The sequence below is a fragment of the Enhydra lutris genome, unplaced genomic scaffold (genome assembly GCF_002288905.1).
Source record: "Enhydra lutris kenyoni isolate GAN:26980312 unplaced genomic scaffold, ASM228890v2 scaffoldscaffold7, whole genome shotgun sequence".
NCBI classification, from domain to species: Eukaryota; Metazoa; Chordata; class Mammalia; order Carnivora; family Mustelidae; genus Enhydra; species Enhydra lutris.
In genome coordinates this window covers 10,171,027-10,197,188 of record NW_019154091.1, presented here as the reverse complement: position 1 = coordinate 10,197,188, position 26,162 = coordinate 10,171,027, and the positions used below count along the sequence as shown (strand labels likewise).

Sequence of the window (26,162 nt, the reverse complement as noted above, 5' to 3'; positions counted from 1 at the left end):
TCACATTCAGGTGGTTCATTATATTTGGAAACATTCAAAAATTAATTTGCTTTGGCTTAACAGCTGTGTACTAAACACCATAGCCTGGACTCTGCTGAGGTTCAAAGTGGTACCTGACCTTAAGGATCTTGCATTGCCTGTGGGACGCTGTGTTTAGGGGTTGGTCAGCTCCCCGTAATCTGAGCTCCTATTTTGTCTCTTCCCAGGGAGAAATGGAGGCTAGAGACAAGCAAGTGCTTCGCTCCCTTCGGCTGGAGCTGGGCGCCGAGGTCCTGGTGGAGGGACTGGTTCTTCAGTATCTTTACCAGGAAGGGGTCTTGACAGAAAACCACGTTCAAGAAATCAAAGCTCAAGCCACAGGCCTCCGGAAAACAATGCTGCTGCTGGATATCCTACCTTCCAGAGGTCCTAAAGCATTTGATGTGTTCCTAGATTCCCTGCAGGAATTTCCCTGGGTTAGGGAGAAGCTGGAGAAGGCAAGGGAAGAAGCTGTAACTGAGCTGCCTGCAGGTAGGCCTCAAAAAGATCACTGCAAACCAGCTGCAAAATTGTTGAAACTGTGTCCTTTGGATGTGAAGTTGGGGTTTTAGGCTGAGAGTCGGGAAGAGTTTGGACTGAAGGCCCGCGGCGTTGGAGGTACAGGATGAGGAGGTGGAATTAGGAAGTGCAGGGAGGGAAGAATGAGCCATGATCCCGAGGGTGAGGTGGGAGGTCAGGGAATACACTTAGAAATGCTTCCAGGGAAAGTTGGCAAGTCACTGGGGAGGCATGTTCTCATCTGAGAGCCAGGTCATATCTCAGCCCTTGGCATTGGGCGCCATTTGGAAAGTGCAGATGGGAAAGCAGGCATTAGGCTTACTGGTAACCGATTTGTGGGGTGCCAGAGAGGCCGGCCGGAGAAGGTCAGCTTCATGAAGGAGGAGACAGCCTCTAGGAAGGCATGCCTTGCACCTGTTCCCTAGGCTACCCAGCACGGCCAAAGGGGATTATTTAGAAAGCTGGTTAAGTAAGTTTTTAAAGGTTATTGATTTCAAGTCGGTCTTTTTAATTTGGCTTTGTTCAGACACCCAGAGCATTCAATGTTATAGGACTAGTAGTTTGGGGAGGGTCGCATTTTGACTTTAAAGAATGTTGGATGGGGCGCCTGGGTGGCTCAGTGGGTTAAGCCTCTGCCTTTAGCCCAGGTCATGATCTCAGGGTTCTGGGATCGAGCCCTGCATCGGGCTCTCTGCTCGGCAGGGAGCCTGCTTCCTCCTCTCTCTCTGCCTACTTGTGATCTCTCTCTGTCAAATAAATAAATAAAATCTTAAAAAAAACAACAACAACAAACTCCACATTAAAAAAAAAAAAAAAAAAAGAATGTTGGAAGCTATGGAGAAGAGAAACAGTCCCGGTGCAATGAGCCTGGCTTGTCGCAGGATGGAGACGTGATGTGAAACATTTTCCCTCTTAACAACTCCATGACTGTTACTGTCTTACAAAGTTGGAGGAGCAGAGAACGGAGTTGGTAAAATAATTAATTAATTAAAAATAAAGAAATAAATAAAAGAAGAAAACATCTATAAATAAAAATAAAATTTAAAAAGACATAAAATAAAAAAGTAAAAAAATTGCGAGTTGACTTGCAAATTTGGAGCAGTTAGGAAATGAATACGCTCCGGAGTGTCTGAAAGCAGTGACAGTTGAACTCCTCTGGGACAGTGGTCCTCAGACTTCGTTGTTGCGGTTGTAAAAATACCAGCATAACCGGTTAGAAAACAAATGCCAGTAATAAAAGACCAGTTTTATTATTTTTGCCCCATGGAACCTCATATTTGTTTTCATTTTGGGTTTGTTTTTTTTTTTTTATGGACCTTATATTTTGAATGATTTTTCAGACCCCAAGTGCTAACTAATCATGATGAATCCTTTTGTTTTTATTAACGACAGATGTCTGGATATCTGCTCTGCACGAGGTAACCCCTTAACTTAGGAAAGCTTGGTTAAATCGCAGGGAAAAAACAAACACATTTTCATTTCCTAGCATGGCCGAATTACAGGTAAATGTGTTTTAGGCTTTTTGAAATATTGAAAATAGCTGTCCTTTCAGGGCCCCAGGAATTCTCAAGTTCGAGTGTCCTTCCAAAATTAAGTACTTCAGGTGTGTGAACAAATCCAAACTAAAGGAGCTAAGACATTTCTACCATTTCCCTGAAAGCGGAAGAGATAAGGTAGAACTGGGGACAGGTTAAGAGAAGTATTAGGGTACCCAGTGTCTTTTCCTGGTATTTGACCTCGAGATTCCTCTTGGCACCAGACAGTAGGAAAAAAAACAAAAGAAGTGAATCAAAACACCGTTACTACCAAAATATTTCATTTAATTTTACAGTCATTTTGGGTGATGTAACTAGTCCTGTTGTACGTTGTTCGTAGAGGTATGACCCCCCATTTTTGCTTTTTCAGATTTGTTCAGAGAATGAGAAAAAAATTATGATTTTTTTAACCAAACAGTGAAAGTTACACAGAAGTTGAGGGAAAACTAGTTGTTTTTTAAAGTAAACAAAATGAAACAGTGAAACATGAGAAAAAATAGTGTGTGTCTGTGTGAAAAATACTGATTTGTTAGTTCTGTGGAAGTGTTCAAAGGGAAGGATAGGTTGGTTACCGTACAGATTTTAAGTACTCTTGTTTTACTTTTTGTCGGAGTAACGCGGCTATTGAAAAATGTTTTGAAGAGAGAGTTTGATTTACGTATGTTTTCTATATACCTTTTGCAGTGATAATAACATAAACTTACTTTTAAAATAAGTTTTGTTGGGGCGCCTGGATGGCTCAGTGGGTTAAAGTCTCTGCCTTCGGCTCAGGTCATGATCCCAGGATCAAGCCCCACATCAGGCTCTCTGCTCGGCGGGAAGCCTGTTTCCACACCTCTCTCTCTCCGCCTGCCTCTCTGCCTGTCAGATAAATAAATAAAAATCTTTAAAAAAATTAAATATGCTAAGTAAAAATATACTTAAAATATTAAAAAAATAAAATAAGTTTTGTTAATTATTGAGTATTTTCAGTAAGATTATAAAATACAAGTAAGGTGTGGGGAATAATGGTGCAGGGAACACCTGTCTCCCCATCACTAAGTTGTTTTTTTTTTTTTTTTAAAGATTTTATTTATTTATTTGACAGACAGAGATCACAGTGGGCGGAGAGGCAGGCAGAGAGAGAGAGCAGGAAGCAGGCTCCCCGCTGAGCAGAGAGCCTGATGCGGGGCTTGATTCCAGGACCCTGGGATCATGACCTGAGCCGAAGGCAGAGGCTTTAACCCACTGAGCCACCCAGGTGCCCCCCATCACTAAGTTTTTTAAAAAAATATTTTATCTATTTATTTGTCAGAGAGAGAGCACAAGCAGGAGAGTGGCAGGCAGAGGGAGAAGCAGACTCCCGGCCAAGCAGGGAGCTTAATGTGGGACTCGATCCCAGGACCCTGGGATGATGACCTGAGCCAAAGGCAGACACTTAACTGGCTGAGCCACCCAGGCACCCCCCCCATCACTAAGTTTTTTTAAAAAAAATTACCATTGCCTTTGAGGACCCTGGGTGTTCCTCCCCAGGCCTACCTTAGCCCCAACTCCTACTTATTGGTAAATCCTGAATTTGAAGTTTATCATTCCCTTCTTCACTTTGTAGTTTTCTCCCTCATAAAAATCACTTTTAAAATCCACTTATGGAAAATCTGCAATACCTTAAGTTTTAGGAAGATATATAAAGATATAAATTTAAAAAAATTATAATGTGTGTGAGAGACTAAGCGATGGAGGAAATGATAGATTTAATTAAATTAATTAATTATTTGGGAAATGATACATTTTAAAGGAGATCTTAGTTAACATCCTTCTCTTATTTGGGACCTTAAACTTTCAGTGTTTATTTAAGTTGATGGTGATATTTTAATTCTAAAATTCATTGAGACTTAATTGAAAACCTAAGGGGTTTTTTGTTTTTTTGTTTTTTTGTTTTTAATGCTGGAAAGAGTTTCAGAGTTGAGATGCCTTCAGTTTAATATTCCGGTACGAAATGCAGATGGAAGCAGAGGTCTATTTCTCAGGACTCTGTGCTTCTCTAGTGTTTTAAGAGTAATTTAAATAAGCTTTTAAAAAGTCCATTTAAATTTTTGTAAAGGCATTTTTGAATTTTGAGGAATTAAACTGTAGGAAGATATGGTGCTTATATATTATGTGTATATATTAACCTTGTCTGATCTTTTACTCGTTTTGATTATCATTATTTATTAATTTATGTAGGTTTCATGGTCCCTTCTTGGGAGGTCTGAGAACCAATGGGCAGGAATGGCTTTCTCTTTGGCCAAAAGGCTGAAACTTCTCCAAGAATGTACTGATTTAATTTTATTAAGAAGTGTTCTTGTTTTGGGCCTCTCAGAGAATCGTGGTTTCCTCTTTGCTTATTAATTTCTGCGTTTCACTTGTAAATTTTGAGTTGTCTCAATAGGCCCTATTTGGTGACAGATTCTAGTTAGTTGCTTTTTATTAGAGAAGAATCCACTTGTATCTTAATCCTCTCTGGTCTCTTAAACCCTATTCCCAGGAAATCCCAAAACATAAAAAAACACCTTATACCTTTGTTTCTTTCAGAGTCTACCTAACTGATGGGCCTTCCTATTTATGTTAAAAAAAAAAAAAAGTCTAAGATGTTAATGGATAATTGATTTTGTGTTTTTCTCACCCTCTAAAATATAAGAGGACTCTTACATTTTAGAAGAGAAATTCTGGCAATAATATTACTTAAGCCAGCTTGGCACCGTGGAAGGGACACTTCATAATGTGTGGCTTTCTGGCCAAGGTCACATAGTAGACAGTAGATCAGCTGGCAGTCCTCTCTGGGCTCCTGTTCTGTCTTTCAGGAGATGAGAACAGCGCTGGGTCTGTGTGTAGGCAGCAGGTGCCCGCCTGCCTGGCTTTCTGCTGCTTATGGGCCCTGTCTGCTGGCAGGCTCTCCCTAGTGCCTGAGCTAGTCTGGATCTGGAAAAGAGGTTTATGGGAGCCCAAGTCTCACCAGCTGGTGGGACTTAGCCTAAGTTCTGGTAGGAGTGATTCCTGGGCCCCAGGACTCCCTGTTCCACTGTGTTGGCCCTGTTTGTGGGACCGGGTCTCTGCTGTGATTCTCACTTACCAGTCAGCCTGGTGACTTTGCCTTTAACTCCAGTCTTAGGTTAGGCTTGGGAGTTTTTTCCTCCTCCCTCCTCTGTAGGCTAGAGTCTGGCTTTATGTCCTCTTAGCCACTGGCAAGGATGAAGGACAGATGTCTGGGAACGCAGCTTGGTGCCTCATATGTTAGCATCAGATGCCTCAACACTCTAGCCTCCCGAGGCTCTTTGCTCCAGCTTTGCCTGAGCTTAAGCTGGTCCTTACCATGGACCTTGTGCCCTGACACTGGCTGCCCTCCATGGCTCAGGATGCAGGCCTGGTCTGCTTCCCCTCTATCCAAGGGCTCCGGGGCTCAGGCTGTTCCTTTTGGAGCTGGCCTTGTGTAACCATGCAGATGCATATCAGCTACTATCTCAAGATCTCTTCTAGTTCTCAGATGTATACTTGGATGCATCTGAAGTTACTGAGCAATAATGGCAACAATCTTGGGGATTGTAATAGGTTTACTGGAGAGATTTCTAGCCTGGGATTCTCCAGTCATACCATGAATTGGCCCTACTCTGCATATAATAAGTTGGGTGTTGATCTCCCCTCATCCAGCTTGTGGTCTCTCCAGGCGCTTCCACTGTGGCTGGGTAGAGTTCACTTTGTGGTATCCTGTGTGCTCAAGAGGGAGTGGTGGGTCAGCGTCCATGGTGAGACCCTTCCCTGTGGTAAGGGCAGGGGCTGCAGAGAGCCCCAGTGTGATTTCTCATACACTGCCCGGGGAGCAGCTCGATAATGGGCACTAGATGAGAAGGACCTGTGAAAGCCCTCCAGATCAATCAAAGGGATTCATTTTTCATTGAAGAAATATTGAGTATTGGCATCAGGTGCTAGGATGTCAGGGGAGACAAAGCCCCTGTCTTCTAGAGTTTACCGAATGCTGTAGTCTGATGGGGACAGACAACAAGCAAACGAGTGAGAGTTAGCGCTGATGGTGAGGAAGGCCTTCGCACATCGTGCAGGGTGGTCAGAGAAAGCCTCTCTGCCTGGGGATGCAGAGCACAGACCCGAGCTCTGCAACAGAGAGGATGCTTGGAGGAGGAGCGTTTCAGAGAAAGGGGACCGCAGAGGCCCAGGAGCTCCAGCGGGAGCCCTCCGTGACAGTGTGGCTAGAGCCCAGTGTGGAGAACCTTCCTCACGGAGAGTGGAGTCACACTGCACGTCAGCCAAGGCCCAGGCTCTACCGCTTGTTGCTGCGCTTCCCAAAATGTGAGATGTGTGCACAGCCATGATTCTGGGTGGTTCTTAAAATGATTTCAGATGAAATGCAGCTATGGGAGTGAATCGCGTAGTGAGAGAGTCATTTCCTGTTTCTTTCTGTTTCAATCGTGACGACCTCCAGGTGAAAGCTTCCCTTTGCTGTAGCATCTTTCTTGACACTGGCAGCTCCTTGATACTGGAAAAGTTCCTTACGCGTAAAGCCTTCTGTGGACAACAGTATTTAGCTGGAGTTGAGTTGTGTTGCCTTCTTTCCCTTGCATTAGTCTAATGGTTTCCTTCCTTTTATGGCAAGTAAAACTGTTTTCATTTATGAAGCTACTTTTAAAAATACATTGCTTTTATTTGGGTAAAAATGAGTCACATAAAAAAATACTATGAAAATAGTGGTATGAAGATGTGGCAAAAATTGTAAAGATGCTTTTTATGCATTTTCTCATTTAAAAAGACAGGAGTTTGGGGCAGGAGCCCCTGGTTGCATAGTTGGGGGAGGAAGGCTCCAGCTTTAGTTCAGATAGAAAAGGGTGCCAAATTCAAGGTCCTTTATTGTTTTGCTTCTTCAGATTATGCACAGTGGCTGGGAATTGGTTAAATTTAATAGTAGAATTGCCAGAATGATTTAATTTTACGTTTCTAAATTATAAACATGTTCAGAGTCAGCAAGACAGAGACATAGTCTGGTATTCCAGAATTTTAGGCCACGAGGGACTCACAGATCATCTAATTTTTCTCCGAAAAAGCTGAAACCTATGGAGATTAAGTCAACTTGTCCATGATTGCATAGCTAGTTAATGTAATTTAATGCCAAGCTAGAATCCAGGCCTCCCAACTCTTGATTTAGGATTTCTTCTGCTATGCAATCTTGACTTCCCACTGGGTTTGAAATGGAATTATATTACGCTGTAGCGTTAATAATTGAAATAAGCTTTAAAAAAATTGTACTAATGCTTTTTTTGTTTGTTTGAAGAGGAAAATTTTCAAGGGCTTTTAGAGGTATACTGGGATAAGATTTTGCTAAAATATTTTATTTTTATTAATGCTAATTTTAATCATTTAAAAGGAAATTTTGATAGTTTAGTACTGCATTTTATCAGAAGAGTCCCGCCTGACCCCCCTCCTCCCACCCGGCTTCTGCAAGGCTGACATAAAGGAAGAGCGGAAGACTTTTTTATCAAGTATTTATGGGACTGATGAAATAATGCATCTGTTGGCAGCTAATTGTAGCTCTTTCTAGGAATAGCAAACCATGTGACAGGCCTCTCTCCAGTAGGGTTGCTTCCATTTCACTTTAAAAAATGGATTTAATGTTCTTTTCTCTTAGAAATTCTCACTGTGACTTTTTTCTTCCTTGGGTGGACGTACACACCACTTGGCTACATCAATCACCCTACTGACTCTTGTGGTTGATTTCACTTAGTCTTTCTCAGTGCTGGCTTTAAAAAAACTACTGATCCCTTGACTTCGACACAGGCCAGTTCATGCCAAAATCTGTGGAGGTGTGATTCTGGCTGTGGTATTAAGATACACACACACACACACACACACACGGGCACACATGCAAGCACAGAGACATGCACCAACACCTCATAAAGTTATTTTAAAGTGCAGCCAGGGTTGGGAACCTTGAACTCTGACCAGCTGATCAGGGGCATGGCTCCTTTGTCACTTGTTGCTCCCCAAGGATGAGCTTCCCAGAGTTGTGTACTTGCTTGAAGAGTTGTTCTTGTTTTCTAGTGAAGAGCAAAAGGTGGTAGGAATGGAGATACAGATGGATATGTAGTTTTGTTTTGATTCTGTAATCGCAAGTGTTTTTAATTCTTTGAATGTTATTGCTCAAGAATGTTCCAGAATCCCAGACCCCACACAAGTGTGACTCTGCTACCAATACTAAAATCCATTAGAGCTCTTTGGGGATACACAGGCTCGATGTCACAGAATAACATTGACTGGAGCGTTTTGAATTAGCAGATAAATTTGGATTTGAGGGAATTATTTTCATTGCCTCTTTACATTGTTAGGTAATTACAAACATCTGGAATACTTGGTGCTCTGTAGATCAAGTTGTCCAAATGGAGATAAACCTGCCAGTGGAGAATGAGTTGGATGCTAGCCCTCAGATACAAAGTCAGTTGAAGACGGCTGGAGGATGGATGAGAGGAGGAGAGAGACAATGTTGGGAAGACTAAAGATGGCTTAGCCAATAAAATAACTATCACAGTATTTATTGGTGGCTTTACTTTGTGCCAGGTACTGGTCTAGGTGAGACAGGTGGTCTTATTACTGTTACTGCATAGAGGAGAAAATGGAAGCACAGAGATGTTCAGTCGCTTGTTCAGGGTCATTCAACCCAGGAAAGCCAAATTTGGAATTTAGGTTTTCAGAGCCTACTAATTCATAGCCTATGAAAACACATTTTCAAGGTGTGCTTTTCTTTCTCTCCTACTTCTGACAACCCGTGGCTGCTCCAGAACTCATCATTTACCAGCCCCTAATTGTCTTCCTTCCCCTACTTCAGTCACTCCCAGTTATTCAGCCCAAGAGGCTTCCCTGTCTTTCTCTTTCCTGCCTATTGTCAGATGACTAAGTCCTGGTTGGTATCTGTCTCTCCCCCATCTCTTTTTTAAAATTCTCTTTTGGGGGCCAAGGTCTAATGTGAGGCCATTTGGGGTCAAGGAACAGAACCCTTGGGTTGCTTCTATTCCAACTTGCTTCTTGAGAGTAGAAAAAAGACTAAATCTTCTTGGCTGTGATTAGGAGATAATGCATTGGCTCTCCTGGGGCTGGAATCAGGTTCAACTTTGGCAGCTGTTAAATCTCCCTATCGAAAGCTGAAAGCCATCAGTTCTAATAACCAGCTCTTCCGGTGGCACAACTTCACAAGAGTTTAACCGTGCACTTAGCAAGGTAGCTTTCTCTTTTTATGGGTGTAGTTGAAACTTGTAGGCTGTTGTTGTAGCTAGCTGCAGGAATGTTTGCCTTTGCTTAATTTTAATAGGCAGCTGTGTTTATACTTGTTCCTCAGCTTGAACAGTAAGGAGTGTATGTATATGATTCTTTGGAGGACTTTTTCCCCAGAGGAAAAAAAGGGTACATTGTACTTTTCCAAATAGTAAATTTTAATTGAGAAGGAAATGTGACCTCTAAAAGAAGGTTAGTCCTAGGCTTTATTTTTGTTAATGTTATAAAAGAAATCTTAACTCCTTGTAAGAAGTGCCAAGTTGACAATTCCTGGAAATGTTCACGTTCTATTTATGCTCAGCACCATAGCAGAGAGCGTGGTGACGCCGTTACCAAAATAATACTGCTGAGATGTAGTAAGTGGCAAAGGAGAGCTTTGTGGTTTCATAACCTAAATATAAGACTTTTAATGCATCTCTCAGCTCCACCATTTGTGTATAAGGTGTATGGCTGCTGGGTGGTAATGACTGCGTTGTTACGGAGATCTGCAGAGTCAGCCGAGCACATCTGCTGGGACCTGACCTGGGGTTAGAACTGTAGAAGCTTAGAGGTGGAAGGGATCTCAGAGATCCCCCCACTGCACAGGTGAGGAAACTCGAAGACGTAAGTCAGCCTAACAGCGAGTATATGGGCTCCTTGGTTCAAGCAGTAGACTTCTTGCTAACATAAGCAAAAATAGGAATTCCTCTAACATATATAGGGCTGTTCACAACCTTGAAGGAATTGCTAAAATGTCTGGGCTCTGTAAGGCAGGAATGAGGCAACTCTGAAGATCTCTGGCCACTGATGACCATTTCCTCTGCTGTGACTCATCTCAAGATTCAGCGTTTGACAGGCCTAGGTTGAGTCATGAGCCCTTTCTTTAGGACACCAGAGTCACCTGTAGTGGGGAGGGGACAGATCTAAAAGGAAGAGGTGAAAGCTGATTAAAGGATGGCCTCTATCATCTTTCACACCCATTCTTTTTATATTGAACAGGTTCCACACTTGTGGACCTGGAAAAAAATGATAGCCCTTTAAAGAAGGAGAATGTTCCACCTCTTAGTACAGCAAGGCCCTGGTCAAAAGTCAGATGTGATAGGAAAATTAGAGGAGGGCAGTATTTAGAGCAAGATAGGTATTCTGAAACCTTTCCAAAATCAGAAGATATTGGGGGAAGAAAACATATTGAGGATGTTGAAGTCAAGAGGTGGTTAGAAAGAGAATTTAGGTTGGGTTCTGACCTTAGAGCTTTACATCCATAAACTCGCTTTATCCTCATAGACCTTTGAGGTCAGTACTGTTACCATCATTTGCATTTTACAAATGAAGGTATTAGACAAATTGCCCAAGGTCACATAACTTGGTAGTAGCAGAGCTGAGATTTGAATATTGACAGTCTGGTCATCCAGTCTACGCTATATTAATTGCGAGGCTCTTCTGGGTCCCTAATACCAGTTCTTGGTTCTGGTCAGTGTCACATGTCTCAGAGCACCTGACCTGGATTCCCTACAGCTTCTTTATTTGCTTGACCCTTTGTTTCCTTGGGTCTCACATGTGGCCAATGTTTTCATTGCATTTTTAAAAACAGTTTGCCAAATGGGAGGTTAAAAAAACACTGAAGAAGATAAAAAATATTTTCTAAGAAATGTGATTAGACAGAGTACAGATTCTGAATGAGATTGACTTGGCAGTTTTTCTTTGCCGAGTCTTTTATCTCTTCCCTTTCGATTTCTTTTTATTATGAACCAGCCCTTTGATGGTGCTGTGGGCAATTGTCCTTTTTTGGGCCCCTCATATTTGACCCCTTCTATTCCTTCAAGGGCCAGTCAGGATCCATTCAGGAGACAAAACCACACAGTAATGTGAACAAGGAAATCTTAATATAAAGAATCATTAACTAGTAAAAGGTTCATTATGGCTAACTACTGAAGGGGTGAAGAGGTCTGCTTTTTCTTGGGCTAGAGGAGAGTACCAGGGTGAAGGCACTAAGAGCTTGCACGAGGTTCCCCCCAAGACTGAATTTCAGTCCACTTTGGAGATGAAGAGACTGCTGGTGGCCAGTGAAGTTGCCAGAGGGTCCAGGCTGGAGCTGGTCAGCCCACTAGGTGGAGAATCTTGGTAGATTATGTGAGTGGACCAGAGTTGTTCCTGAGCAGTCTGCCGAATGGCAGGAAATTCCTTGGAGTAAGCACATTTGGGTTTCCCAAATGCTACTGGCAGTACACTTTAGAGGGGATAAAGCAGCCCAAACCCAGAGAAAAGCCCCTTCCTCTGCTGTGGCCTTTCAGTGTCCTTCCAGTGCCCTCTTTTGATGAAAACGAACACTGCACCATCTGGCAAAGGAGAAATGTTCACAGGGTCCAGCCCCAGTGTCACAAAGCAGGGCAAAGAGGGTGAATGTAGAGCTCAGAAGTAATACATCACTAATTGGTACACCTCATCTGTAAAAGGATGGTAGTATCTAATTCCCAAAGTAGTTCTGAGAACCTGATCTGTTCATTCATTTATTTAGCCAACATTTATTGACTCTCTACCATTGCTGGCTCTTCTGCCAAAGCTGTGAGATTATGGTTGTCATTGTCTATTTTTGTTTGTTTGTCTGTTTATCTGTCTGTCTCTGAAAATAGACTGTGAGCATCTTTTTGCTTTTTCCCTCTGTACTCGAAGCACCTAGCTAGCTAGCATAGTGCTAGCTACCCATCAGTCCCCGCATGCTTACAGAGCGAACGAAGGCAGGACTACGAAGATGAACCTAAAGATGGAATCATACCCTCAAGGAACTTAAATTCCTTGAGGGAAAGGTAGAGGCAAACAAAATAGGATATTCTAGTTATCTGTTGCTGTGTCACAAGCTACTACAAAACTTAGTGGCTTAAAATAACATTTATTTTTACATGAACGTACAATTTGGGCAGGGCTCAGAAGGGGGCAGCTCATTTCTGCTCCACCTGGTGTTGGTCACAGTGGCTTAACTAGGGCTGGAGGGGCCACCACCTCCCAGATGTGTCACTCATATTTCTGGTAAATTGATGCTGCTTGTTGGTTCCTCTCCATGTAGGCCTTTCTGCAGGTGGCTGGGGTTTCCTTACAGTGTGGTGGTTGAGTTTCAAGATGCAGGAAGTAGAAGCTGTCAGTTCTTACGGCCTGGGCCCGGACACTGGCATAGTGTTAACTCTCACTGTATTCTTTGGTTAAGGTATCCCAGAGCCCAGATTCCAAGAGATGAATTAGAGACCTCACATTTTCTTGCGAAGTAGGTCAAATTATCTTGGGCCTTGTGGCACTTATCAGATGTAGTGACTTTAAGTACATATATTTGTTATCATAAATGGAAAGTTAGCTGCCGTACATGAAAGTGACTTGTAAATTAATAACAAATGTTCTTACTAGTTTAACAAAACATAGGTTTTAAAAAGTGAAAACAGCTCTTTTCCCCCCAAATATAAAAGCAGCACATATTTGTTGTTTAGAAAGGAAAGGCTCTAGAAAGATACCAAGAAAATGGAAGTCACCCATAATCTTATTGTTCAGAGATAACACAGTTCATAACAAATGAGGAGTGAAACACAGTATTTGGGTTTTTACCCTAGGACGTTGTTTTAGAAGCTCTCTCTTTTCTGAACTCCGATCGTTTCCAGAAAGTTGTTACTTACTTGATACCAACTCTTAAATCTGGAATTTCTCATGTGATGCTAAATAAACAATAAAATTCAGAAGATTGTGTTTAAAAAATATATATATATGTAGTATATATATGCACAGACATACACACATACACATTTTCCTTTGAGAGTAAACTTCCTGAATCAACTTGAAGTAGTCTTTTCAAATTATTAAGGCTAGCCCCTAGTTGTTTCATTTCAGTTAGCAGGGGTGGGGGTGTGGTGGACTGGACTTAAATGACCTTCTCCAGTTACGCTTAAGGAACTAAGAGGAATATTTTTCACTCTGTTGTTTAAAGTATTTTTCTGTTTATCTTTCTATTAGTATTCTATTTCAAAGTGTTTCACTAGGCTATTACATAACCTGATTTTTTCCTAAGTCTCCTGTTTGTATGCTTTTAAATATTATGTTTCTAAATCTTTTCTTTGTTTTTCCCAAGCTGTTCCACTATAGGTGATTAAGCCTTTGCCTGTGGCATTGTAAGATCTATTTATATCCCTCAAATTGACTAGATTTGTAAATATGTGAGTTTCTGGATAGTAGATTAGATTTTTTTCCTCCTTGCACTCGGAAAGACATTCCTAATGACTTTTTTCACTAAATCATGGAGTGTATTTCAAAGAAACTGTTAAAACCTTTGGTGGATAATCATATCTCATCCCTCTCCTTATTACCAGAGTAAAGACCATAAACCATTGTAGGAGGGCCTGTGTAAGTCAGAGGAAAAGAGCAGACACGAGAAACTCCAAAACATTGCTTCCTGCGTTATTTCAGGAAGCATTTATTGAATTTCCACTGTTTGCTGTGAGTTAGATACAGAAATAAATAAAGTTTAATACCGGCCCTCAAGTTGCTCCAGATAAATGAGATGATACATGTAAAGTGCTTAGAATGGAGCCTGGCATCTATTAAACATTCAGTGACTGTGAGTTGTCATTATTATCCTTAGAGGTAACCGAAGGGTTGTGACAGAGAGGTATGTGCGAGGAACAGGGCAGCTCCACACAGCTTGCAGTAAGATGGAATTGGGGAAGGCTTTAGAGAACATGTGTACAGTACCTTCTGTTTGAGTTTTAAAGGGGAAGTAGGAGTTCACAAGGAAGGCAAAGGGGAAGGGCATCCTAGGCAGAGGCAACAAAGTGCCAAGGCATGGAGGTGATGGCTGTATGTTGTGGGCACCTAGTGCCTAGGGGCAGGGTGGGGTGGTGGCAGCCAAGTCTGGGGGCACAGGCCCAGGACTGCTCAGCAGGGGCCTTGAGTGCAGTGTAAAAGTCCAATCTATGATAGAGCACAACTGATGACATTTGAGAAAGGGATCAACATGAAACAGACTTGCATTTAGAACGCCTACTCCAATGGAATATGGATGGGAAGCGGGCTGAAATAGGGGCAGGGAGCCCAGTTAGGAAGCTGTTGGAACAACCTAGATGAAAAATTGTGAGGACTAGATGCTGGCATTGAGGATAGAGAAGAGGGGAATGGGTTTAGAGAGATTTAGGAGGAAGGATTATTAAATGTGTTCTGCCTAGAGGGGATATGGTCCCCACAGGGCAAAAACTGGTTGGGGGGGATGGTGTGAAAAAAAACTCAGATATTAAGATTCAAAAGGGCCACAGTACATAAACACATAAGCAGTTATCCATGCTATTAAAATTTCATGGGAGGGATGCAATTAGGGAAAACCTGTCTGAAAAGTTGTAAGGAGATAATGATGACACGAAGGTTGAGAAGCACGGGCTTAGAAAGACTCGTTGCCTGATTGAGCTGTGGCCGAGGGAGAAGAATTCTAACATGATACCTAGATTTCTGGTTTGGACAGCAATTCATAGGCACCAAAAATGGGTACCCAGTGTGTGTGGCTGGCGTACGTGTTACGCTTCTTGAATGTAAGCCAATAGTGAGTCATATTCTTTGAGCGCTTTTGGTGAGCTTGCCCCTTTAAGTGCTTTACTTTTACCAACAGTGAGAGGTAGGGGCTGTTATCATTCCCACTTGCCATATGAGGAAACTGAGACCCGGCCCAGAGCCGCAAGCAGTTCACTCTGTGAAAGTGCTGGGTGAGTGTGTGGAGGTACTGGGTCTCAGCTCAGGACGGAGTCTGGCTTCTACCTTTTCCTGCCGTGTGATATTCGGGTAGATTATTTTGGTTAGTTTTTCTCTAAATTTTAATTTCTTCCTGTGTGAAACAGCTGCCTCTGCTCTTCTCTAAGAGGAGTTGTTGAGGTTAAATGAGAGGCTTTACGGCCGAATCTCTGAAACATACAGCGCCGTGTGAATGTAAGTGGTATTTTTCACGTAGTCAATAAATGCCAGTTTTCCAATTAAGTGTCCTGCTCTTGGTTTTGGCTCGGGCCATGCTCTCAGGGTCCTGAGATGGAGCCCCTGGACAGGCTGTGCTTTCAACAGGGAGTCTGCTTCTCTCCCTCTCCCTCCCCTCCCCCCACCCCACACTTTCTTTCTCTAAAAAAATAATAAAAATAAATAAATGCCATTTATTTATACCCTTGCTTCTGTCCTTCTCAGTCTGTGTTCCAGCAGCTCCCAGAAGACTGGGAGAGGAGAATGAGAGCCCCCCCCTCCATCGTTGCTGCCACTCCTCTGTGTCTTCTGCTCCCCCCCTCCACCCCGCCCTTACCAATCCCAGAAGATGACTCAGGCAGCTTTTATTTCCTTGGGTTTTCATGCATGTCCTCCCATCAGAACACAGTGATTCACTTCTCAAGCTGTGGTCATGTGACTGCTGCTCCTTGCAGCTGTTTTCCCAGAGGCCACTAGCGACCTTTGGTTAAGTCCAGTGGCATTTTTCGGGTTGCCACTTGCTGTCGGGGGCGGGGCAGGGGGCTACTCCCTTCCATTCTTGATGTTGCCCCCTGCCGTGGTCCTGTTTTTTCCTCCAGCCTCTCCAACTCCTGTTTCTCAGCTTCTTGCCCTACTTGCCTCTTCAGTGCTTGCCTTCTCCGGAGTTTCGTTAAATTCTTCTTTTCTTCTCACTGGCACTGTTCTCCTAGGGCAGAGCCCATCTGCGCCCTTGCTGGATGACCTCAGTGTGAGCAGCTTCTGGATGGCTCTCTCTGGCCCCGAGAGATAGCTGTGTTTCAGTCCTCTGCCTTAACTCAACGTGGCCACAAGAAAACCTCATGTTGCTCACAGCAAACACCCTCTTCCTCGAGGATATTTATTTTGTCCAGTTTGAAAATACAGTCCCAGTCAAATAATCCAAAGAAAGTGGTGTGTTTTTTGTTTGATTTGGTTTTTGGAAGCATTTAGCCCAGATATCACCTCATGTCTTTCTTGAAGCTTTGTGCGCCCTTGTCATGGCTGGCTGAGAAAACCCTCTTCTGTGTTTCCAAAGCCCCAGGGGAATATTTCTCTTCTGGCACATCCATACTATGGTAGACTTTTGTCCTCAAGAAGACTGTGAGTTCTCTGAAGGCAAGAACTTAGCTTTTCATCCTGTGGACTCAGAACCGAGCACATTGCCAAACGCCTCCTGGTGCCAATACGTGTCGGTTGAGTGGGTGACTCTGGGGTGGCCTTATTTGCTCCCCTCCTCTTAATGTCCAAGCATCATAACTGTTTCTGTTCGTCAGCTCGGGTTGTCGTAATAGAGTGTGCAGACTGGGTGGCTTGAACAACCAAAGTTGATTTTCTCATTGTCCCAGAGTCTGGAAATCTGACATAAGTTTTCAGCGGGTTTGGTTTCTCCTGAGGCCCCACTGGCTTGCAGACGGCGGCCCTCATGCTGCCTCTTTACGTGGTCTTCCCCCGTGTGTGCGTGCATCCCCGTGTTTCTCCGTGTCCCCTGATAGTCTCCTCTTACAAGGGTACCAGCCATACTGGATTAGGGCCAGCCTAATAGTGGCCTCATTTTAACTTAATTACTTCTTTAAAGACTCCAAGTAGAATCACATACCAAGGTACTGGGGACTTCACCATAGGATTTCTGGGGAGACACAGTTCAGCCTGTAACACTCTTACACTATTATCGCCCTTTTTTTTGGACTTTATGTGTCAGCTTTCCTGGCTAGTCAGTGGAGAATAACTCTTTGGTTCTTGATCTTCCCTGAAAGTGATTCTTTGGCATTTCTTAGAGGTTGCTACTTAATGTGTGCTGGGTGCCAGGCTCTACCCATTCACTTCACCAAACTTGAAACAGAGTGCAATTTTTAACCTGCCTGGTTAGCAAACCATTTTTTTCAGCATTATGATTAACTGTTGTAATAATGACGTCTCATGGGGCGCCTGGGTGGCTCAGTGGGTTAAAGCCTCTGCCTTCGGCTCAAGTCACAATCTTGGGGTCCTGAGATGGAGCCCCGCATTGGGCTCTCTGCTCGGCAGGGAGCCTGCTTCCCTTCCTGCCTCTCTGCCTCATTGTGATCTCTCTCTGTCAAATAAATAAATAAAATCTTAAAAAAAAAAAAAAAGGTCTCATGTGGGAGGGTGGTCTTCTCCTCGTTGGTGAAAACTCTGCTCACGGACATACGGGTTCACTATAGGAGTGGGTACAGCGGTCAGAACCTGTGAGCTCAGCTCTGCTCAGGGCCGCATCATTTTAAAGATGAGAGAAATTCTAAGACTGAAGATTTAAGGTTTTCACCATGGGCCCCTCTGAACTCATATTCCTAGGAACACTGCATAAAATAAAAGCAAAATGAAAATCACCCTCTCTAACAGGCACATAACCCAACAGACTAGGAACAACAGAATTGCTCAGGCCCGCTGAGACAAGAATTTTGTACACACAGTAGCCTTGGTTCTTAAATTCTGGGCTCCTGCATTAATCAGCCTTTTTCTGATGTTCAGCTTTCTTACAGTTTAATGCACAGCCCCTCTCCTGGGCTATTGGCTAGCTGACTTCGCTTTTGCCTCTTCATTTCCCACAGATGCCCTAGAAACTTGGCCTCCTGCTTCTTTTTTACGCCCTCCCACGCCGCTCAGGCTTTCACCACTTTTGCTTGGGTTTCTCTTGCCTTAGGCTACAGTTTTCTTGATTTCTCCTGGTGTCCTTGCTTCCTCCTGGATTCGTCTTTTCCTTTCCTCTTTGTTTCCCCAACAGCCTTCTTCTTTTAGAGACAAGCTGAAGTTTCCAAGCTGATTTTGGCCTTTCTCTGTCACCTTGCCTTTGGTATAAAGCTGGGGGTTGGCCTACTATGGCCAAGTCCCTGTGGTCATATCGGTTTTTGTGTGGCCCATAAGTTGAGGATTTACGTGTTGATAGGGTTGGGACAAAAACAAGGGCACAGAAAGAGTATTTCTTAACATGTGAAAATTATGAGATTCAAATTTTTGTGTCGATAAATAAAGTTTTATTGGAACACAGCCAGGCTTAGTTGTTTATGTGTTGTCTGTGTCTGCTTTCACGCTAAACTGGCAGAGTTCGGTAGTTGCAATAGAGACTCACAAAGTCCAAAAACTATTTACTGTTGGGGCCTTTAGAAGAAGGTCAGCCCCACACTTCGTATAAAGAGTTAGAAAGGCTGGAAAATAGCTTTGCATGACAGGAATCAATTTTGTTTACCTTTCTTTTCTTAGTGCTTACCAGAGTGCTGGATTAAAGCTAACGCTTAGTTCTAAAATTGTTTTGAGAGTCAGAAGTGGAGAGGCCTTTCTTCAGGGCAAACTTTCCCTGTGAAAGTATGTTATTATCTCTGCCATTTCTTTTGAATTAAATTTTGCCAAGAAGAGATTTGTCATACCAGGGCCATTGAACCTTTTCTTTCATTTCTAAAATTGTACTAAAGGGAAAAAAAGAATTAGGTAAACCAAACAGATAAAATTCCTTTGTACTCTGCACACTCACACGAGGATTTAATTTCAGCTTATCCCATATACTTACTCATGGTTTAGTCTCAAAACGTTTAAGTACTGGGGTGATGAGATAATGTTAGCATTTGAGTACTAATCACAAAAAAGAGTTAGGCAAGGTTTGCCATCATGAGCATTTGGCTTTTGTTCTCATCCATTAGGTATTTTGTGTACTTTGTACAACCCTCTATCTTGTCTTTGTTTTCACCTTCTTTGAAGGAAATAATTTACCATTGAAACTCAAACCTCCAGACTGGTAATGCCAAGTAAGGGTAAGAAATTTCTTCCCATTCCCCGAGATAGCCATTGTGTTATTTCTGTTATTCAGAAATGTGGCTGGATGAGGTTTCTCAATCCCCTAAGGCATTTGTTAACAATACATTTTGAGTGTTCACAGAGTGCTATGGGCTGGAAAAGGCATCAAAGGGATCACATTAGAAATGGAAGGTAGAGCCCTTGTCTTTCAAGGAGTTTGTAGTCTTTATGGCAAGAGAAGGGTGACATGCATGTGAATTTCTGAACATTTAACAGTGGCCTGCAGAGAAATACCAGTGAATGGAGTTTCACCCAAGCCCACGGCATGAAGAAGGGATCTCAGTTGGGAAGGAGGGGTAAAGTAGGGAATGCTTGTTGGGTGACTCTGGGTGGTAAGGAAGGTAGTCATGATCACTAGGGAAGAAGCCAGTCCATACAGAGCAGATACTGAGTACTTCCTCCCAGATAGCTTCCCAAGATGCTTTGCTGGAACATTAAACCCTTAATGTTGCAAATGGAATAGTTTTTCCCCCAATAAATCCAGCTTCTCCTCTTGTCTTTAGGAATGTTGTCAGTGTCATTTTGTTTTCTGAATTATGTATCTGCCCTTTTCACAAAGCAGGTCCTTGAATGAGTGGGTTCTGTGAGGGGAAGGACAGCAAACAGATTGTTTGGCTCAAATGAAGAATTGATGTGTTTAGAAAAGGAAAGAGAGAGACAGATAAGAGGGAGGTGAGCTGATGGATGATCATGATGTCTCGGCATTGGTTTGGGCTTGAGAAGGTCAGGGAACAAGCCTTGAATGTGAGGAAAGTGGCCCAGGGAGACAGAACATCTCTCCATCTACCATCTTCTGGGGCTGACTTCAGCTGCCCCATACCTTCCAGATTTCCCCAGATTTTAACTGAGATACAGACATCCATTCTGCTTCTCATTTTAACTTAACATTGGCTTCATGTGGGTGCTGTTAGGCCTAATAATGTTAGGCTTTGGGGAGAAACCGAGAATCCCGTGTTCCAGGTGGTATCTGACTATGTCTCGGTCTGAAGCACAAGCCCACAGTTTCCCTTGCGAGAGGGAAATAGCTCAGCCTGGTCTTCGATGCTTTTCAGGGTCTTCTTACCTGCAGGCTCCCCAGAGCCTTGTTCACACTGTGCCTCCACCCATAATCTGTATCTTCATCTCTCCCGTCCTTCCTCTACTCCTTACAAAACAAGCAAACAGAAACCCCATAACTTCGCAGGCAAATGCAGTGGACCTTAGAGGTCCTGTGGTGAGCCTGTGGGTGGGACATAGCCATGGGTGGTTGGGCACTGTTGATAGTTCCTGAGAGAGCAGCGGCCCTGAGTGCAGGGGATCAAACCACCCTCCCTGACGTCCCTGCTTTTCTAGCCCTGGTTTGTTCAGATTCGGTAAGCTCCATTCCAACTCAGTTCACAAGTGGTTTAAATCATTTATGTTATTTTTTTCAATTCACTTGGGGAATGAAAACAGACAGAAAATAGACATTTTCATTATTTTTAGAACAGTGTTTCACACCTACTATAGACTCCCCGAACTGGCCAAATGCAGATTTTGGCTCTAAGGTTGCTGACTAGATGCTGACTGTGTAGATGCTGACTGTGTTCTTGAGGGCAGAAGTGAACACAAGCACAGAAGCTTCCTTACTACCTTCCAAAGGGGCAAAAGGCAGTTATCTCTTCAGAAAGTAAACAGAAACAAATATAAAAACTAAAACAGGTGCCATAAAGAAAACAGGGGCCAATCAGGTATTCTGTGTGTGTGTGTGTGTGTGTGTGTGTGTTTTCTTTCTTGAGGTCCTTTTAATTTAAAGCTTTGAGTAAAAATTGTGGTATACTTGAGAAAATGAGAAGTCAGTTGATCTAAGCTCAGATATTGGCTATTTCTGGCTGCTTCCCTATCCTTGGACAAGATTTTTTTTTTTTAAATAACTTTTTACTTTAAATCATTTAAGACAAGAAGTTGCAGAAGTAGTACAGAGATTTCTGAGGTACCTTTCCCTCAGTTCCCCTCCCCCCCAAAGAAAATATCTTCTACTTTGTCAACCAGGACACTCACATTGATACTATTAACTTAAACAGGACCTTACTGGGATAGTTTTAACATGTTTTTGAAGTATGTGTGTGTTCTATGAAATTCTGTCACACATAGGTTCGTGTATGCTTTTGATTTTTAACGTACACTTGAAATTATTTGGAGTTGTGTGGGTACTTTGTAATAGCAGAATAGAAAAACTGGGGACTGTTTAATTTAGAAATCTCAATTTAAATACTCTTACTTTAAAAACTTCTGGATTAGGAAGTAGCAGGTCAGGTTCTAATTCCAGCTGCCCCGGCTAGAGGAGAAATGAGGGAGCTAACCCAGGCAGAAATACTGTTTTTCCCATGGTTTCAGGTGAAAACCTACAGATCATCGTTACTTTGATCTTTTGCTGTGCCAACCCCTGTCCGCAGCATCTGTCCCATTAGCTAACCTAAAACAGCCTCAAATCTGTCTACTTACCTCCTTTCCTTGCCAGGGTTATTGCAGTAGCCTCCACACATACTCCCTCTGCAACCTATTGTCCCCACAGCTGCCAGAATGCTCTTTTAAAAATGCAAAGCAGATTATGTTATTCCTCCTTGTAAACCTTCCTCCAGTGGCTTCCATTGCTCTGAAATGAAGTCAGAACTCCTTATCAGAGCCCACGAGGTCCTTGTGATTAGAAGCTTCTGCTGCTCCAGTCACATGACTCTGACTAGTCTCCCTCCTCACTTTGTGTGCTCTGGCCCTACGGGTCTCCTGGTGGCCAGGTTAATTCCCGTTGAGGCCTATGTTCCAGCTGTCCCCGTGTCTGGTATGCCCTCCTCCTAGTTGTGCTGTAATGATTAGCTCCTTCTGGTAACTTAGGTGCCAGGCCTCTTCAGCAAGGCCTACCCAGTCTGTGCAAATTAGACCCCTCCCAAGTCACTTTCTGGCGTATCAGTGTTGTATCTGCTTTCTCTCCTTGTCGCTTATAACACTCTCTGAGCCTGGCCCCTGCGCTTGACTGGGTTTGTTTTTACTTGACCAGTAAGTCACCCATCCTTAGACTGTAAGCTGGTTGAGAAATGGTAACTGGCTGCTTCAGCCTTTGTCCCTGGTGCCTAGGACAGTGCCTGCCCCACAGGAGGTCTCAGTCATGATTTTTGGAGGAGGTGTACCAGTGGACATATTGATGCCCGTGATCACAGAGGTTCTTGAAATCGAAAAAATGACTTGATTGAATGAAATAATTTGAGGTTTAAGAATCATGAATTTTTTTTCCATTTTGGAGGACTCTGAGGAAAACACCATTAAATTCCTATATACTGTAGATCCTCTTTTATGTACCCATGTTTTACTAGCAGGCCTTTTTCTGAGTCAGGGCCACTTGAGGTGGGAAAAGTCAGTCTTCGGTACCCTTGCTGACAGACTCCTTTCTGCCCGAACGTGTCAGGCCATGTTAGTGATTTGAAGAGGTAAAGTTGAAATATATTCATTTCCCCCATCAGTGGTGCCTTGACACTGCAGAAGACCACTGAACAGGTTTCAACTTTCTCGGTAATACAGAAGGTACAAGATACTTAGAATCATGTGGCTTGACATTTAGCCAAACTTGCTTTCATTATTAACTTAAACACGTTCTTTTTCTTTTGCATTTCATGTGTAAGTAATGGCTCCCGAAGCTGGAAGACACGTAGCTGCTAATGCTCTCACTGAAATGAAAAGGGAATGATTTACGTCCTCTGCTGCATTTCTTAAATTCCTGTTTAACTTTCATTTTATTGATAGAGCCACATAACCAAAATGTCACTGTGTTTACTTTTTTTTTTTAAGATTTTATTTATTTATTTGACAGACAGAGATCACAAGTAGGCAGGCAGAGAGAGGTGGGGGGAAGCAGGGTCCCTGCGGAGCAGAGAGCCCGATGTGGGGCTCGACCTGAGCCAAAGGCCGGGGTTAACCCACTGAGCCACCCAGGCGCCCCCACTGTGTTTACTTTTGGTGGTATTTCCAGCTACTTGTGCCTTTGAAGCAGTTTCAGAAACATAAATGTACTTCAGGAATAGAGATGCATGTGTTTTTAGACATGTGTTATGCTGACAATGCTTTGCTACTGCTGAAGGAATGGTTTCTGAGTGAAGGAAATCGTTAAGTATTTTTATCAGAGGTTAATACATTTTATCTAATTAAATTCTGGAGTTCTCTTTTGAAAAATGCATGTACTCATCTAGCTTCTAGTAGTGTAAATGTTGACCTTTGGTTCCTTTTGTGGTGGTTTTATTGTCGTTATTGATAATGCATTGTTTTTTAAGCAAATATGTGCTTATCAATCTGGAAGGTGGCATTTTCTGCTAAAAGCATTATTGCCATTTTCACATTGTCAGGCCTCTACCTTGTAGGGCGTTTTCTTGAGAACTTATTTTCTTTTATTGATTTTTAAAAATGGCACGCCAGTGGTCAGTGTGAATTCATACTATGAAAAATATGAGTGGCGGAATAGGATTAGACATACTACAAGGTCGTCGTTTGTGTGGAAAATTGATGCTCTGAAGCATTTGCTACCACAATTTGTTCTCTTTGTGTTACCCCTCCTCCCCGTCCTTGGGGCCACTTAATGGTTCTGTATTTTTTTTGAAGAGCCAAACATGACTTGAGGAAGATAGTGGGGAGGAGGAGGAGGGGATACAATGAGCAGGCTCTTTTTCCAGAAGCCTCTCGACTGGCAGCGTCTGAAATGACTATTGTTGGGGAAAAGTGATATTCATACTGATGGGGTAAAAATGCCTGCCCATTTCGAGGAGCTATTGGTTTCATACTAGGACTTCTTTGTACAAACAAAAGGATGTTCTAAAGGAAAAGGACCGTTTGCAGTTGGGTGTTTTCCATTCTGGTAGTGTCTGAGAATAATTTTCAGAAATTCCTGGTATTACATGCAATCATTGCTTAGCAGTTGGATCTTTTTATTTTTATGATGGCAGTTTGCATTTAATTTCTGTTTTAAGTCCCACCCATGTTTTTAAGTAATGTAATACAGTTCACCCTTGAACAACACGGGGGTTAGTGACGCCCACCTTGTGCCTGGTCAGAAATCCAAAAATAACTCCCCCAAAGCTTACCTATTGTTGGCCTCCTGTTGACAGGAAGACTTACCAATCACATAAAGAGTCAGTTAACTCATATTTTGTATGTTTTATGTACTATATGCTCTGTACCATATTGTTATAATATGATAAGTTAGAGAAAAGAAAGTGTTATTGAGAAAAATCATAAGGAACTATAAGTCAGGGAACACCGAAGATTGCCATCAACACCCGAAGCTGAAAGTAAGAAATGGAACAGATTCTTCCCTAAGCCCTCAGAGACAGCATGGCACTGTGAACACCCTGATTTTGGACTTCTGGCCTCCAGAACTATGACAGAATACATTTCTGTTGTGTTAAGCAGTCCAGTTTCTAATGATTTGTCACAGTAGCCATATGAAACTAATACAGGGTGGGTAGAGCAGGGATTGGCTAGAAAGAAGCATGAGGGAACTCTGAGGGGTGAAGGAAATGTTCTATATTTTGATAGAGCTTTGGGTTAAAAGAATGTATACATTTGCCACAACTCATCTGCTAGTACACTTGAGATTTGTGCATGTTATTCTATGTAAGGTTTACCTCAAGAACAAAAAGTGCCATAAATAAACATCGAATTCTGGTTATTCATATGCATGCTGAAGCATTTAAGGGTGAAGCGTACAGATGTCTGCAACTTATTTTAATTGGTGGGTGGAAGGATGGGCAGATATGTGAGAAAGCAAACATAGAAAATTGTTAACCACTGTAGAATCTAGGTGGTGGGCATTGGGTGTTTGCTGTATGGTTCTTTTAACCTTTTTTTTTTTTTTAAGATTTTATTTATTTATTTGACAGAGAGAGACACAGTGAGACAGAGAACACAAGCAGAGGGAGTGGGAGAGGGAGAAGCAGGCTTCCCGCTGAGCAGGGAGCCTGATGTGGAATTCAATCCCAGCACCCTGTGACCATGACTTGTGCCAAAGGCAGATGCTTGACGATTGAGCCACCCGGACACCCTCTTTTAACTTGCTTACATGTTTGAAAGTTTTCATGATAAAATGATGGAGAAAAAACAAAAAAAAGAAAAGAGAAAAGCATAAGGAAGAGAAAATACATTTATAGTACTGCAGTGTGTTACTAAAAAAAAAAACAAAACAACAACAACAACAACAACAACAACCAAAAACCTTTGTTAAGTGGATCCACGTAGTTCAAACCCATGTTGTTTAGGGGTCAATTGTAAATTGTTTTCTTAACTGTTGGGTGACTAAGTGAAATATGTATAATTTGCCCAATAGCATAGTTCTGTGACCTGTATAATCCATATGGGTGCTGTGGCTTTTGCATTGGATCCATTTTAGGTAATTTTCTTGGCCTACAATTTTAGTAGTAAGATTGATTCAAGGTATTCATTCAAAATCACCTAATTTGTCTTCCTCATGTCTATGAGTCAAATCTCTGGGAAGAGTAGTTCATTGGACATGGGACAAATATTGGACTGTATCTGTCATCTTTATAAATGGGGGAGAGGCACTTTTGTGAGTGGTGATGTTCTATGATTATTTTTTTAAATTAAAAATATTGTTAGATAAAGTGTTCTCGAACTTGGCAGATTCTAACAACTATTTGATTGTGTGGGTTAGGAATTCAGAAAGGATTCAGCTGTGTGGTTTGTGTCTGATCCATATGATGTCAGTTGTGGTGCTTGGGGCTGGAGGCTTCAATTCTAAGACGGCTTCTTCCCTCCTCCATCTAATGCCTGGGCCGGGGGTGTGCTGACTGTTGATGCTGGCTCTTGGCAGGAGACTCAGTGAGAGCTGTTGGTTTGAGCACTGACACATGGTCTCTCCAGTGTACTTGCACTACCCTCAGCATGGCAGCTGGGTTTCCAGAGGGAGTGTCCCCAAAAGGCTTTAAGGCTCAAAGCTTCTTATGACCTAGCCCCATAAGTTCCAGAACACTACTTCTCCCACATTTTATTGGTCGGATAAGTCACTAACACCAACCTAGACTCAAG

The 26,162-nt window shown here is 42.6% G+C and overlaps 1 protein-coding gene across 1 annotated transcript in view; it reads left to right on the top strand.

Moving 5' to 3' along the window:
• The first annotated feature begins 212 nt into the window (after positions 1–212).
• LOC111142217 (CASP2 and RIPK1 domain containing adaptor with death domain) overlaps positions 213–26,162 on the top strand; it is a 176,201-nt gene continuing 150,251 nt past the window's right edge. The window contains exon 1 of the mRNA XM_022495247.1: positions 213–510. Coding sequence (XP_022350955.1) covers positions 213–510 — 298 coding nt within the window. The remainder of the gene's footprint in view (positions 511–26,162) is intronic.